We start from the raw sequence: 16270 nt of genomic DNA on the forward strand, positions 1-16270 counted from the left end.
TAATTACTGAGTATTTTATCCCATACATGCTTTGTGTGTTAACTTTTTCCCGAAATCAAAAATTTAACATTTAAACATGGTGGACCACATTCTTTAATCCTCAGTGGTTGGTGCTGGTAGAGTATTTATGCCACACTACTGCAGAAAGTAGTTATTAGCAAATAAAAACAAGATAATCCTGAATCTTATATGATTCATATCAAATCACTAAAATCTCAATTATGTATCACTGCTCAATTAAATTCAACGTGCAATAACTGATCATTCAAAATGCTGCTTGCACTTCTTCCACTGTTCAAATAAATATGAATGGAGGTAGAATTTGTGTCATCTGTTGTCTAATCATTTCCATGTAGCCACAACAACATTCTTGAAATATCTACCGCCTGAATGTGTAAACCATTATCTACCTGTAAAACGAAAGAAAGTTTAATCATTACAGAGAACTTTAACGCTATGCCTGTAACATCATACTATTCTGTAAACAAAGGGTGTTTATTAATTCTTCCTGGCAGACAATAGGATTATCCTTTCTGTGGGTTTGTAAATAGCTGTGATGTTCTTGTAAAACAGTCGTGGTTAGACTTAACATCGACACACAGTGATGGATTGGTTTGCGTTGTACTTCCTTCTCCTGCTCGGGCTGCCACGCTATCATGGTGAGTGGAATATTACCATATTTTATGTTTTAATGGTTTAATTTAACAAAGTCATGGCATACATGTTCCATTCTACAAAAAATGTGTTCAGCTGATAAAGAATTTGGGATACACAATTACAACAAGATGAATAACTAAACAAACGTTGTTTTATTGATGTTTTACTTGATTGTAAAAAGCTAATCATTTACCAAATGATTAAACAATACTGCATGACTTAGATGACTGGATTATTACAAAAACATAATGGACTATATCTCAATCCTCACAACAGCACTGTAAGCTCCGGCTTGACAAGATTGTTACTGGACCAGAAAATTACTCTCACAAAAAGGCACTAAGAATGACAATTCAATTCTCATTTAAATTTTAAAAAAGAGGTTTAAATAAATAAAATGTTTATGTAAAGTTGGTAAAGACTTCATGATGGTAAGTGATGCCATTATTAAGACAAGTGCTACACACACAGGTGACGAAAAGAGAAAGGAGAGGAAAAGCCTGTATAAATGTGGAAAATTCTGGCAAACAAATAAATGCCAATTACACCTCTCTCACTAAACTGAATCAACATCATTTTGTGTGTCTCTCAATCTGACATTAATGACAAAGAAGTAATTCTAATTCCCTGGTCAAGTATTATCCTTTATTGTCAGTGGGCTGTGTAGTTCTAGTTGTCCAAAAAGATTCAAAAATTCAAGATTCACGACAATCAATGTCATTTTACGGGGACTGAACAACATTAATGCCAACTTGCAGTCATGTGACATCCTTGCCAGTCTTCTTGTCTTTAATCTCAAGCTCAACTCAGGTTCAACTTGTTTTCCCTCTGAATTCCCATAACTTGACATGCCATTGTTCTGTCTTGTTCCATTTTTAGCTCAAACAACAGCTCAGAACACCACACCAACAGGTAACATCCACAACACCACTTCATTCACCATACTCACTATTCCCATTCCCAGAAAATGTTGCACTGGGGGCAATACAACTTAATAAACTTAATTACAACTACTATCATTAGTACCACATTCTGCTGTGAGTGCATCTCTCAATCTGACATTAAAAAATACATTAGTACCATATAATGACAAAGAGACAGTTCTTTGAACAAATATTAGCCTTTTTTGTCAGGTGACTGCATGGTTCTAGCTGTCTGAAAACCATCAGTGTCACCTTTCACAGGGACTGAATGGTATCAGTGCCCACTTACAGAACAGCACACTGTGACATTTTTGTCAGTCTTCTTGTCTTTAATCTCAAGCAGAGGCTTAACTTGTTTTTCCTGCAAGACTTCACATGTCATTGTCTCATTTCATTTTAACAGCCGAGAACACCACACCAACAGGTAACATCCACAACACCACTTCATTCACCATACTCACTATTCCCATTCCCAGAAAATGTTGCATTGGGGGCAACTTATTCTGGCTCAAACTCACTCCCACAATGATCAGCAAAAACAAAAATTTTATACACCCCTTAAACTTCAACTCTTACTTACAACTACTATCATTAGTATCACATTCTGCTGTGAGTGCATCTCTCAATCTGACATTATAAACTGCATTAGTACCATATAATGACAAAGAGAGTCTTTTTGTCAGGTGACTGCATGGTTCTAGTTGTCTGAAAACCATCAGTGTCACCTCTTTCAGGAACTGAATGGTATCAGTGCCCACTTACCGAACAGCACACTGTGACATCTTTGTCAGTCTTCTTGTCTTTAATCTCAAGCAGAGGCTTAACTTGTTTTTCCTGCATTTTCCTGCAAGACTTCACATCATTGTCTCATTTCATTTTATAGCTCAAACAACAGCCGAGAATACCACACCAACAGGTGACATCCACAGCAGCACCTCATTCACTATAATCATGTTAATCAATCACTTTGAATGTCACCACAGTGACCTTCATACAACAAATGCAAACTTATGCATGTCTACAGTGTTCATCTCATACACCTGTGCTGTGTGTGCTGCAGGCTGTGCGGGTCCCCCTGTGCTGTGTTGCCCTGGTTTAAACAACAGCTGTTATAGGATGTGTTTCTGTGATGAGGCTTGCCTTTCATTCAGAGACTGCTGTTCTGACTACATATCAACCTGCAACGCACAATGTAAGTCAGGGTAAACACAAAAGCAGGAAAAAAGCACAGTTATCTCAGTACAGGACTCAAAATTGAGATAAAAATTAAAATTTGAAATTTTCTTTTTCATTTGCAGTTTCTATCACTCCACCACCAGAAACATCCACCACCACAAGCAGCAATGCTACATCTACACTGGCAAATAATGTCACAACTTCAGCTCCAGGTTGGTCATTATAATTGTTATCTGAAGAATGCCATTCAAAGAAATACGTTCACTGTGTAACTGTTGGAAATTCACTGGCAATCTTTTCTCAAAATTAGATTCATTTCAAAATACTTTTTTATTGTATGCATCAGGGTCTGACCAACCAACCATCCTCAGTTAATGAGTTACCTTTCTTGGCATGCTCATTCAAAACTCAGGCATTCAACAGTTTCCTTCTATCCATAGTTGGAACAACACTGACAGACACAAGCACAACTCTGGTCAATGGTAGTGTCATGTCTTCACCAGCAGATGGAAGCAAATCCACAGTTTCCAACAGAAACACAGATTCTGGAACCACTACCAGCTCAGATAGTGGTATAGTCAGCCACATGTACTTCAGTGATGTTGTTAAAAGTTTAAATGGTAACATGCAAACATTTATTTGCACCTTTTTCAGATGCCCAAACAGTGACTCTTCACCTCAAAGTTTTATTCAATAATGAGGAAACCAAGGATGTGGTGTTAGAAGCTGTATCGAATGTAAGTAAGAACAGCCTTCAAAACCATACATGATACACTCACAGAATCTCCAGAACAAAGTATTGTACACACCTCTGTCACTCACCCCATCAATGAGTGTCCTCTCTTTCACAGTTTATATTGCAGACTCTTCACAAGCAGATCTGTGAGGGCTGCACTTCGGCTATCAGACGCATCACGCTCACCTGAGAAAGGACCCATGTTAGAATCAATGGAAGCACCAGTGTGGCTACTGTGACAACATGAAACAACCCACATAGTTATTTGGTACTATCTGATGAGAGCCAGTGCCGTTTGGTTTTAGAGGGTCTAAACAGTATTTCCACACTTAACAGGAGGATGATAAGCGAAACGTTTAGAGAGTGGAGAGAGCTGGAGAGTGTAAATATCACATGGATACAGGGATTCAACATGGCATTTAAAAATACCATGACGAGGTTTTGACCATTGGTACACACATTACTGTGAGAGTTTACAATAAGTCTTAACATAGTGTCACCTATAAAATCATAAAAGACAGAATTCATGCAGAGGTTGTCTCCCAACATGCTTAACATGACTTGGCACTAGGGATGCAACTAAAGATTATTTTAATTAATCTGCCTTTTATTTTCACAATTAGTTATTTAGTCCGTGAAATGTTTTTAAAAAGGTGAAAAATGCTTCCTTTGGCAAACCAACAGTCCAAAAATCAAAGAATTTTCATCAGAAATGACAAAGATAGACAACAAATCCTCCTTTAAGAAGCTGGAACCCGTAAATAAACAGTGGAAATGATGTCCAGTTTTCTGTACCTCTAGCTTCTCAGGACCGTAAATACAGGATGATAACCTCTTACTATTATACACAAAGTATATTCTATTAAAAACACTAACTGCCTACTACTGCACCCACCATTTTGCACTGTCAAGAATCTTTTGTCAAGCTTTTTTAAAGTGATTCATCTCTTTAAAATCTCTTAACACATTCACTTTTTTAAAACAAGAAGAAATCTTTCATCAGTCTTTAGCAGAATTTACTCCTTGTTTCATTGCCATGTGTGCTATTTATTCATAGGTGATTTTCTCACATGTATCACTGTTCAATTAAATTCAACGTGCAATAGCTGATCATTCAAAATGCTGCTTGCACTTGTTCCACTGTTCAAATAAATATAAACGGAGGTAGAATTTGTCTCATCTCTTGTCTAATTCTTTTTTATTTCAAGTGTAGCCACAACAACACTCCTGAAATATCTATCGCCTGAATGTGTAATCTATTATGATCCTTACTCATGTAACACTACTACAAGGATCAGTACCTACATACTTAGTCCCTGAAACAGATCTGTGGAATAATTAATCCATCCACTAATCATAACCTGTGGGACTCCAGTGTAAATAGTCTTTTTCTTTTCTCTGCTGTGTACAGCTGCAGGTACTTGTTTCCTGTGTATTTATTCTTTTTGAATGCACATACTTCCCCTTTCCTTGTATGCTTTGCACCCTCTTTATCCTGTTTGCTGCTGTAATACTGCAATTTCCCAATTATGGGACTAATAAAGGATTATCTTATCTTATCTTATCTACCTGTAAAATGAAAGAAAGTTTAATCATTACAGAGAAAGGAATCACTTTTATGCTATGCCTGTAACATGATACTATTCTGTAAACAAAGGGTGCTTATTAATTCTTCCTGGCAGACAATACGATTATCCTTTCTGTGGGTTTGTAAATAGTTGTGATGTTCATATAAAACAGTCCTGGTTACACTTAACATCGACACACAGTGATGGATTGGTTTGCATTGTACTTCCTTCTCCTGCTCGGGCTGCCACACTATGATGGTGAGTGGAAAATTACCATTTTATGTTGGAATGGTTTAATTTAACAAAGTCATGGCATACATGTTCCATTCTACAAAAAATGTGTTCAGATGATAAAGAATTTGGGATACACAATTACAACAAGATGAATAACTAAACAGTCATTTGACTAACAAACATTGTTTTATTGGTGTTTTACTTGATTGTAAAAAGCTAATCATTTGCCAAATGATTAAACAATACTGCATGACTTAGATGACTGGATTATTACAAAAACATAATGGACTATAGCTCAATCCTCACAACAGCACTGTAAGCTCCGGCTTGACAAGATTGTTACTGGACCAGAAAATTATTCTCAAAAAAAGGCACTAAGAATTACAATTTCAATTCTCATCTAAATGTAAAAAAAAAGATGTTTAAATAAATAAAATGTTTATGTAAAGTTGGTAAAGACTTCATGATGGTAAGTGATGCCATTATTAAGACTTATTAAGTGCTACACACACAGGTGACGAAAAGAGAAAGGAGAGGAAAAGCCTGTATAAATGTGGAAAATTCTGGCAAACAAATAAATGCCAATTACACCTCTCTCACTAAACTGAATCAACATCATTTTTTTGTAAGTGTGTCTCTCAATCTGACATTAAAAGCTACATTAATTCCATGTAATGACAAAGAAGTAATTCTCTGGTCAGGTATTAGCCTTTATTGTCAGTGGACTGTGTAGTTCTAGTTGTCCAAAAAGATTCAAAAATTCAAGATTCACGACAATCAATGTCATTTTACAGGAACCGAACAACATTGATGCCAACTTGCAGTCATGTGACATCCTTGCCAGTCTTCTTGTCTTTAATCTCAAGCTCAACTCAGGTTCAACTTGTTTTCCCTCTGAATTCCCATAACTTGACATGCCATTGTTCTGTCTTGTTCCATTTTTAGCACAAACAACAGCTCAGAACACCACAACAACAGGTAACATCCACAACACCACTTCATTCACCATACTCACTATTCCCATTCCCAGAAAATGTTGCACTGGGGGCAATACAACTTAATGGCATCAATGCCCACTTACCAGACAGCACACTGTGACATCTTTGTCAGTCTTCTTGTCTTTAATCTCAAGCAGAGGCTTAATTTGTTTTTCCTGCAAGACTACACATGTAATTGTCTCATTTCATTTTATAGCTCAAACAACAGCCGAGAATACCACACTAACAGGTAACATCCACAGCACCACTTCATTCACCATACTCACTATTCCCATTCCCAGAAAATGTTGCATTGGGGGCAACTTATTCTGGCTCAAACTCACTCCCACAATGATCAGCAAAAACAAAAATCTCATACACCCCTTAAACTTCGACTCATACTTACAAATACTATCATTAGTACCACATTCTGCTGTGAGTGCACCTCTCAATCTGACATTAAAAACTACATTTTTTTACATACACATACTGAATTTGACTTCTGCATTTAACCCATCCCCAGTTGAACACACATGCAACACCTGGCAAATTACATGCAGTGAAACACACACAGGAGCAGTCAAGCGCCCGGGGAGCATATTGTGGGGTTAAGTGCCTTGCTCAAGGGCACATCAGCTGGCTAATGAAGGGGGGGGGGCTTTTTTTCACATTAATCACTCCACCACACCCAAATTTTTCCTGCCCGTCCGGCGGGAGAATCAAACCGGTGACTCTCAGATCACAAGCCGCTTCTCCAACCTCTAGGCCACGGTTGCCATATAATGACAAAGAGACAGTTCTTTGAACAAATATTAGCCTTTTTTGTCAGGTGACTGCATGGTTCTAGTTGTCTGAAAACCATCAGTGTCACCTCTTACAGGGACTGAATGGCATCAGTGCCCACTTACCAGACAGCACACTGTGACATCTTTGTCAGTCTTCTTGTCTTTAATCTCAAGCAGAGGCTTAACTTGTTTTTCCTGCAAGACTTCACATGTAATTGTCTCATTTCATTTTATAGCTCAAACAACAGCCGAGAACACCACACCAACAGGTAACATCCACAGCACCACTTCATTCACCATACTCACTATTCCCATTCCCAGAAAATGTTGCATTGGGGGCAATACAACTTAATACAACTTAATGGCATCAATGCCCACTTACCGGACAGCACACTGTGACATCTTTGTCAGTCTTCCCGTCTTTAATCTCAAGCAGAGGCTTCATTTGTTTTTCCTGCATTTTAATTTTCAAAAAGGCACTAAGAATTACAATTTCAATTCTCATCTAAATGTAAAAAAAGATGTTTAAATAAATAAAATGTTTATGTAAAGTTGGTAAAGACTTCATGATGGTGAGTGATGCCATTATTAAGACTTACTAAGTGCTACACACATAGGTGACGAAAAGAGAAAGGAGAGGAAAAGCCTGTATAAATGTGGAAAATTCTGGCAAACAAATAAATGCCAATTACACCTCTCTCACTAAACTGAATCAACATCATTTTGTGTGTCTCTCAATCTGACATTAAAAGCTACATTAATTCCATGTAATGACAAAGAAATAATTCTCTGGTCAAGTATTAGCCTTTATTGTCAGTGGACTGTGTAGTTCTAGTTGTCCAAAAATATTCAAGATTCACGACGATCAATGTCATTTTACAAAAACCGAACAACATTAATGCCAACTTGCAGTCATGTGACATCCTTGCCAGTCTTCTTGTCTTTAATCTCAAGCTCAACTCAGGTTCAACTTGTTTTCCCTCTGAATTCCCATAACTTGACATGCCATTGTTCTGTCTTGTTCCATTTTTAGCACAAACAACAGCTCAGAACACCACACCAACAGGTAACATCCACAACACCACTTCATTCACCATACTCACTATTCCCATTCCCAGAAAATGTTGCACTGGGGGCAATACAACTTAATGGCGTCAATGCCCACTTACCGGACAGCACACTGTGACATCTTTGTCAGTCTTCTCGTCTTTAATCTCAAGCAGAGGCTTAATTTGTTTTTCCTGCATTTTCCTGCAAGACTTCACATGTAATTGTCTCATTTCATTTTATAGCTCAAACAACAGCCAAGAATACGACACTAACAGGTAACATCCATAGCACCACTTCATTCACCATACTCACTATTCCCATTCCCAGAAAATGTTGCATTGGGGGCGACTTATTCTGGCTCAAACTCACTCCCACAATGATCAGCAAAAACAAAAATCTCATACACCCCTTAAACTTCAACTCTTACTTACAACTACTATCATTAGAACCACATTCTGCTGTGAGTGCATCTCTCAATCTGACATTACAAACTGCATTAGTGCCATGTAATGACAAAGAGACAGTTCTTTGAACAAATATTAGCCTTTTTTGTCAGGTGACTGCATGGTTCTAGTTGTCTGAAAACCACCAGTGTCACTGTGAGAAGGTGAGCACCCCCCCTTCTCACGGTCTCCCACGAGGGACGCGGTTTTGATGACGTGCCCTGCGAGGCAGCGTCGGAAAATTAAAAGACTTTTCGGACTTTGTGGCGCATGTATGCGCATGTATACGCGGGTGCGTGTACGCGCACACACACACACGGATGGACTCTTTCATCAGCTTGTATATATTTCAAGTGCTTGGTGACATGTTTGGCATGGTGTACGCCATGGACGCTTCGGCGCAGTAAAATCAGCCCGCTGCATCGCTCACTCACTACAACCACAACTCACCCGTGTCAGTTTTCTCCCGGGTTTAGCATCCAGGCGTGTGGTGAGGTACCCACTACTCGTCCACCTCTTCATTTCAGTTTGTAAAGACTCTGGTTTGTCATACACTCACAGTCACCTGCACTCCCGGTCCGGCTCCACTGCTCCTCTGCGGAAGCGCGCGTCGCTGCAGGGGCGGATTTTATTGAGCACGGGGCAAGGGGGCACGGCCCATTGCACTCAGGGTTTTTTTTATTTCTTTATGGTGTTGGCTATGTGGCGTTTGTATAAAGTTATTGTGTGGTGTGTAGATATTTGGTGTGTGGATAAATTAAATAATGCGGTATTTATTTTTTTGCATTTATTTATTATGATTGGTATATTGTCAGAACCATTATGTTTGTCAGTAATCCCCTCAAATAATGGTTTGGACCATTTGGGCTCAACAAGCAGCCCTATTTAAAGGAGCCTCATTTTGCTCTTGGTGTTCCTAGGGAGAACTACCATGTGCTGCTGTGAGTGTTTGTTATCAGTGTTTAGTTCCTGCATTTTATGTGGCTCTGAAAACCTTGTATTCTGGGAGAATAAAAGGGCTTTTTCTGGCACCTGATGCTCTTCCGCCTGAATCTGATCTTGCCTAGATCCCGTTATTCGGGGAGACCACTCTGGTCCCTCACAGTCACCTCTTACAGGGACTGAATGGCATCAGTGCCCACTTACCGAACAGCACACTGTGACATCTTTGTCAGTCTTCTTGTCTTTAATCTCAAGCAGAGGCTTAACTTGTTTTTCCTGCATTTTCCTGCAAGACTTCACATCATTGTCTCATTTCATTTTATAGCTCAAACAACAGCCGAGAATACCACACCAACAGGTGACATCCACAGCAGCACCTCATTCACTATAATCATGTTAATCAATCAATCACTTTGAATGTCACCACAATAATCTTCAAATAACACAACAAATGCAAACTTATGCATGCCTACAGTGTTCATCTCATACACCTGTGCTGTGTGTGCTGCAGGCTGTGCGGGTCCCCCTGTGCTGTGTTGCCTTGGTTTAAACTCCAGCTGTAATAGGATGTGTTTCTGTGATGAGGCTTGCCTTTCATTCAGAGACTGCTGTCCTGACTACATATCAACCTGCAACCCACAATGTAAGTCAGGGTAAACACAAAAACAGGAAAAAAGCACAGTTATCTCAGTACAGGATTCAAGATTGAGATAAAAATTAAAATTCTATTTTTTTCTTTTTCATTTGCAGTTTCTACCACTTCACCACCAGGAACATCCACCACCACAAGCAGCAATGCTACATCTACACTGGCAAATAATGTCACAACTTCAACATCCGCAGGATCAACAACAGTTGTACCCAGTACAGAATCTGCAACAAATAGCCAAAAAAGTAGCAGTACTACATCTACATCATTAGAGGGGCTCACAATTTCAGCACCTACCGCTCCAGGTTGGTCTTTATAATTGTTATCTGAAGAATGCCATTCAAAGAAATACGTTCACTGTGTAACTGTTGGAAATTGGAAATTCACTGGCAATCTAACTTTTCTCAAAGTTAGATTCATTCCCAAATATTTTTTATTGTATGCATCAGGGTCTGACCAACCAACCATCCTCAGTTAATGAGTTACCTCCCTTGACATGCTCACTCAAAACTAAAAAACTAAAAAAGATTCCTTCTATCCATAGTTGGAACAACACTGACAGACACAAGCACAACTCTGGACAATGGTAGTGTCACGTCTTCACCAGCAGATGGAAGCAAATCCACAGTTTCCAGCAGAAACACAGATTCTGGAACCACTACCAGCTCAGATAGTGGTATAGTCAGCCACATGTACTTCAGTGATGTTGTTAAAAGTTTAAATGGTAACATGCAAACATTTATTTGCACCTTTTTCAGATGCCCAAACAGTGACTCTTCACCTCAAAGCTTCTGTTTTACTCAATAATGTGGAAAGCGAGGATGTGGTGTTAGAAGCTGTATCAAATGTAAGTAAGAACAGCCTTCAAAACCATACATGATACACTCACAGAATCTCCAGAACAAAGTATTGTACACACCTCTGTCACTCACCCCATCAATGAGTGTCCTCTCTTTCACAGTTTATATTGCAGACTCTTCTCAAGCAGATCTGTGAGGGCTGCACTTCGACTATCAGACGCATCACGCTCACCTGAGAAAGGACCCATGTTAGAATCAATGGAAGCACCAGTGTGGCTACTGTGACAACAGGCTGCCCGACTCTCAAAAACAACAGAACAACCCGTTTAGACTGAGCGGACTATTAAAGATCAGCATTTACTTAAAGTTTTAAGTCATGAAACGAAAACCCACATATTTATTCAGTATTATCTGATGAGAGTCAGTGAAGTGGGGGTTGGAAGACATATGCTATTTTTCCAAAAAGGGTATAATAATATGACAATATCAACTGTAGCCTTGATAGGCTCAAGCCACACCTCACAACCCTGCAGGGATAAGAAGTATAGAAAATCAGAATCAGAATCAGAATCAGAATTCTTTATTTGTCACATGTGGACGTGCATCCACAGTGAAATGAAAAAACAACACTCCTTTTTACAACTGTGCAAAAATAATAAAAATACAATTTACATGAGAATTTTTATTTTTTTTAAAAAAAAAAGATAAAAAGTTAAAAAAATAGAATAGAATAGAATAGAATAAAAAAATAAAGATAGAGATTTAACCTCAGTGGCAGAGGGAATGTAAATATATATAAATATACATATCGTATACATAGTATACAAGTATGCATGTATGTGTATGGGGGGGTGAGTTAAGTGGGGGAAAGAGAGTCCTGATGGCCTGGGGGAAGAAACTCTTCCTCAGTCTTTCAGTTTTGGCCATGCGGGACCGGAAACGTTTCCCCGATGGCAGCCACTGAAAGAGTCTATTGTGCGGGTGGTTTGTGTCTTTTAAAATCCTGTGTGCACTGGATGTACACCTGCTGGCATACACCTCTTGCATGGAGGGCAATGCTGTCCTGGTAGTCCGTTCAGCAAAAATGGATGGATTGATGGAATATCAATTGTTGATCATCCACTGCTGAAACAGAACATCTAATATTGCCATAGTGACACTGAAATAAAAATAAATAAATAAATTAAGGAAAGTTTGAGTAAGATGTCTGGCCATTTAGTCATAATTACTGGGTATTTTATCCCATACATGCTTTGTGTGTTAACTTTTTCCTGAAATCAAAAAATTAACATTTAGACATGGTGGACCACATTCTTTAATCCTCAGTGGTTGGTGCTGGTAGAGTATTTATGCCACACTACTGCAGAAAGTAGTTATTAGCAAATAAAAACAAGATAATCCTGAATCTTATATGATTCATATCAAATCACTGAAATCTCAATTATGTATCACTGTTCAATTAAATTCAATGTGCAATAACTGATCATTCAAAATGCTGCTTGCACTTCTTCCACTGTTCAAATAAATATGAATGGAGGTAGAATTTGTGTCATCTGTTGTCTAATCATTTCAATTTCAAGTGTAGCCACAACAACATTCTTGAAATATCTACCGCCTGAATGTGTAATCCATTATCTACCTGTAAAACGAAAGAAAGTTTAATCATTACACTACTACTACATTACTACAGCTCCTTTCACTCCAGCACCAGTAATATCAGTGCAGCACCTACAGTGACAAAAAGTGTCACAACTTCATTATCCATGGTCTCATCAGTGACAGCACCCAGTACAACATCTGCTTCCTTGATGTCTGCTACTAAAGCAACCAGTCAAACAAGCCACAATATTACATCTTCAGTACTTGAGGGGAGCACAACCTCAACCACCATAGTCTCTCCTACTACGGCACTCAGCACAGCATGGATTCCGTACAACAAAAAGCAGTAACTCATATGTACCAGTAGGTGGCAGCAAAACTACAACATCAACTGTCTCTGCTACTTACCATCGATCAGGGTCCAACTTTGTTGTTGTTTTTTTTTTTCCCATTATTTATTTATTGGAGTTGGAGTTTCCCCTCCTCGAACATCACCCAATTAAACTTACATTTCCAGGATAACTGACTTGTTTGCTTGCTCTTCACTTCATTAATGTCTTATCCCGCCACCATTTTCTCACAAAGGCTCACACCCATTGTGACATTTTACTGCCCCTGGGCAAGTGCGCGATCTTGCTGCCAAATGTGCTGCTGTTCTAAAAAATGAGTCCATAGCAATTATTAGAAGAATGTTTCCGCCACACCTATGGGTGCTTAATACCAGCTCAGGTGACAAGCTGTTTCCCTGTACTCACAGCTGGAAGGGTGACCCTGTACAATGCTGGATGCTGGCAGTGTCACATCTTCACCAGCAGGTGGCAGCCTATCCTCAGATTCTCAACAAAGGCCACACTCCAGAAAAACCATCAGCAAGGCCAATGATGTTCTAACAGTCTTCAGAGTAACGTAGAGTATTTTCGTTGGCCCTTTTCTTTCCTCAGATGCCTTGACAGAGATTGTTCATTTACAGGTTTCTGTTTACAGTGTGATGAGATAAATAACAATGTGATTTTAGAGGTTTTATATATTATTACATAGCCTATATGCATTTTGCAAATACATCATGAAGTTACAGTATCGCAAGAAAGAGACCATCCAACATATACGCTGTTTCGTCCTTTTCACTGTGAGTGTTTCCTCTCATTTTGCCCCCAGAAGAGCTATGATGGCTGCACCCTGAAGCTGACACATATCAAACCTGCCTGGGAAATGATCTAATTTTTTTCAGTGGACCATCTGTGTGGCCACATTGGAGTATAATGCTCATCCATGGAGCAGCTCATGAAAATTCACTGTTCGTACTGAGAAAAGTTTTCACTGACTGCTGTTGATTAATGCGCCATGTGTATTAAGGTGCATCTGGTCCTGAGGAGTTTCCAAATTGACAGGTCAAACCTCAGATGCTACCAAAGAGACGCTGAGGGTACTGCGTGATGTTTTGTACTGTATCATGTCAGAACTTTTTTATTATTATTGTAGGCCTACTGATTTGTTGTGGCAGGAAAGTTTGGACCAAATTCAAACAGCCTTTCTCAAATGAACAAAACCCAGGCCAAACGCAGCATCATTAGGTCAGACTGTAGGCAAGACACTGTGTGCATAAATTAAGAAAATCACATCGTCAATCAAGAATGTCATGAATATATATATATATATATATATATATATATTCACAATTCACGCACATATACGTATACATACATAGAAGGAATGAAGGAAATGTAACAACATGATGCTCATCCAAAACAAGGCAGTGTTGTTCGGTCAGGTAGGATCGACACGTGGTGGGCCAGCACTTCAAGGGAGGAGGTTGTCACAAAATCTAATTGTGAGGAAAGAATTGGAAACGGGTCCACACATGGCCTCAGGAACCGGCATAACCTCTAGAAGCGGATAGTTCAAATTAGAGCAGCATTGTCAGTCCGGACCCACCTCTGACCCCGGACACTTAAATGCAAGGAAAACCTTCCTACAGAGAACAGCATGTAAAGGAGTTTAAGTCTTCCTTCGATGCGTGTTTGCGTGCTTATCTGGTTTTTCTGATACCGCGCCGCGCCGGTGCAGGTTGCGAGTCTGTTAATCTGACGCGTCCTCCAATTGCTCGCAAAGGTAAACGCTGGCAACTTGTGGTGCAAATCAGAAGCGTGTGTTCTCTTTAAACTCTTCTCCGAGATCCCGCAATTGAAGTTAATTCTACAGAGCGAGTCTCGAGTTCACGTTTCGGCACAGCTTCGTAAACTTAGATCATACGGGGTCACCCAGAGGTTGAAGCGGCCCTGTAGCTGCGCGTCGACCCTCAGAAGATCAGTTACAGTGTAATGGCAAAGGAATGTCGCCCAGTCCTGACTAATGCTCGGAGCCTTTGGCCCTAATTAGAACCAATCTGAGAGTGGGATGTCATTTTATTTTATTCAGAAGTATTGTTTGCGTGCGTTTACATTTTGTAAGCGCATATTTGAGATACCGTTTAAGAACAGGTTGATACTCCAGTAAAAGATCCTATTGATGCACATCTTATGCAGTGAAATTGTGCAACTTAAAATCACACTGTATATCCAGATAAAAAGTTTACAAATTTGTTTTTAAAATTCAGGTTATAGAAATGCTTGTAAATGTTTTTTTTTTCTTCTTAAAACAGTAAAATAATCACCCTTACCTAATTTGTTCAGTGTGTTCATTTAAATTAATCTGAACTGAGAGAGTGGAAAATCCAGTGGCAGGTCAGTAATCTCTCTCTCTCTCTCTCTCTCTCTCTTTCACACACACACACACACACACAGTATCCACGCTGTCCACACCATCAGTATGTTGAGGTATCCCTGGTTCCCTGTGGTGTGTGCATGTTGAAGGCCCCGGTGTTATTGATCCTGATTGGGCCTCACAGGAGGAGATTCCGGCCTGCCATTGACCCACACTTCTCCATGTTTCCACCCTTCTCTCAGATCATCAGACGCAGCCATCTCCTCCTGCTTGCTGGGCTGGCCGCTTGCGTGAGATTTTTGATTGTCAGATGGAAGGGGGAGAAAAAGAAAAGCGAATTTTTACCCCCGCCGCTACCACCACCACCACCACCATACGCTGATACCCCTCCTCCTCTTTAGAAAGACTGTGGCTCACAGGCTGTTCTCCTCTTCTAAGTAAAACTTCTCCACCACGTGGCCTGTCTTGAATTTTTGCGTTGACGGCTGCCCCCTGCTCATGAACTCCTCGTAGGGGTCTTTTTTGTCCTCGTCGCTGCCTATGCACTTGAAAAGCGTCATGGCAAGGAAGGCATAGAACAACATGACAAACAGGATGTAAAAGTGAGCGCTGTTGTAAGTCTCCCTGGACCTGGAGTTGGTGGGCACGAGACTGGTGCTGGACAGAGGGTTCACTGTGCTGCTGGAGACAGTCGTGTTGAACTGCTGTTCCCTGATGTCGATGCCGGTGTCCTCCAGAATCTGCTGGCATCTGGAGAGAAGAGGAAGCAGGAGGGTCCCATTCACGCGTCTCATGGCAGAACTAAAGGTGAAAGACAACCTAAGCGAAGAAACTTGACAGAAATCAAATAAACCAAAAAGATTAGACAGAAAAGTGACTGGTGCGACTGAGAGAGCACCACAGATGGAAAATGTGAGAGGCAGGCGCTCACCACTTTAGGAAAAGCACGCTGTGAGTCATCCACCCACTCTTCAACAGACTTGATAAGGTGGTATTTCATTGATAAAGCCCACTCCTTTTTTGTCCTATTG

General features: G+C 39.8%; 1 protein-coding gene across 5 annotated transcripts; it reads left to right on the forward strand.

Annotated features, from left to right (window-relative positions):
• Positions 1-401: 401 nt before the first annotated feature.
• LOC124069774 (bypass of stop codon protein 1-like) lies at positions 402-11419 on the forward strand. Of its 5 annotated transcripts, XM_046409197.1 has the most exons (13): positions 402-659; positions 1537-1569; positions 1984-2004; positions 2464-2496; positions 6489-6521; positions 8090-8122; positions 8349-8381; positions 9817-9849; positions 10003-10134; positions 10242-10445; positions 10685-10816; positions 10899-10987; positions 11102-11419. In XM_046409197.1, the coding sequence occupies exons 1-13, from the start codon at positions 605-607 to the stop codon at positions 11174-11176; spliced, it is 906 nt and encodes a 301-aa protein (XP_046265153.1). In that variant the 5' UTR covers positions 402-604; the 3' UTR covers positions 11177-11419. The 5 variants fall into 5 exon arrangements, with proteins under 5 accessions (XP_046265153.1, XP_046265154.1, XP_046265157.1 ...); XM_046409198.1 differs by lacking the exons at positions 6489-6521; positions 8090-8122; positions 8349-8381 and having other exon boundaries at positions 404-659; XM_046409201.1 differs by lacking the exons at positions 1984-2004; positions 2464-2496; positions 8090-8122; positions 8349-8381 and having other exon boundaries at positions 404-659.
• The last annotated feature ends 4851 nt before the right edge of the window (positions 11420-16270 follow it).

The sequence above is a fragment of the Scatophagus argus genome, chromosome 13 (assembly GCF_020382885.2).
Source record: "Scatophagus argus isolate fScaArg1 chromosome 13, fScaArg1.pri, whole genome shotgun sequence".
Taxonomy (NCBI): Eukaryota; Metazoa; Chordata; class Actinopteri; family Scatophagidae; genus Scatophagus; species Scatophagus argus.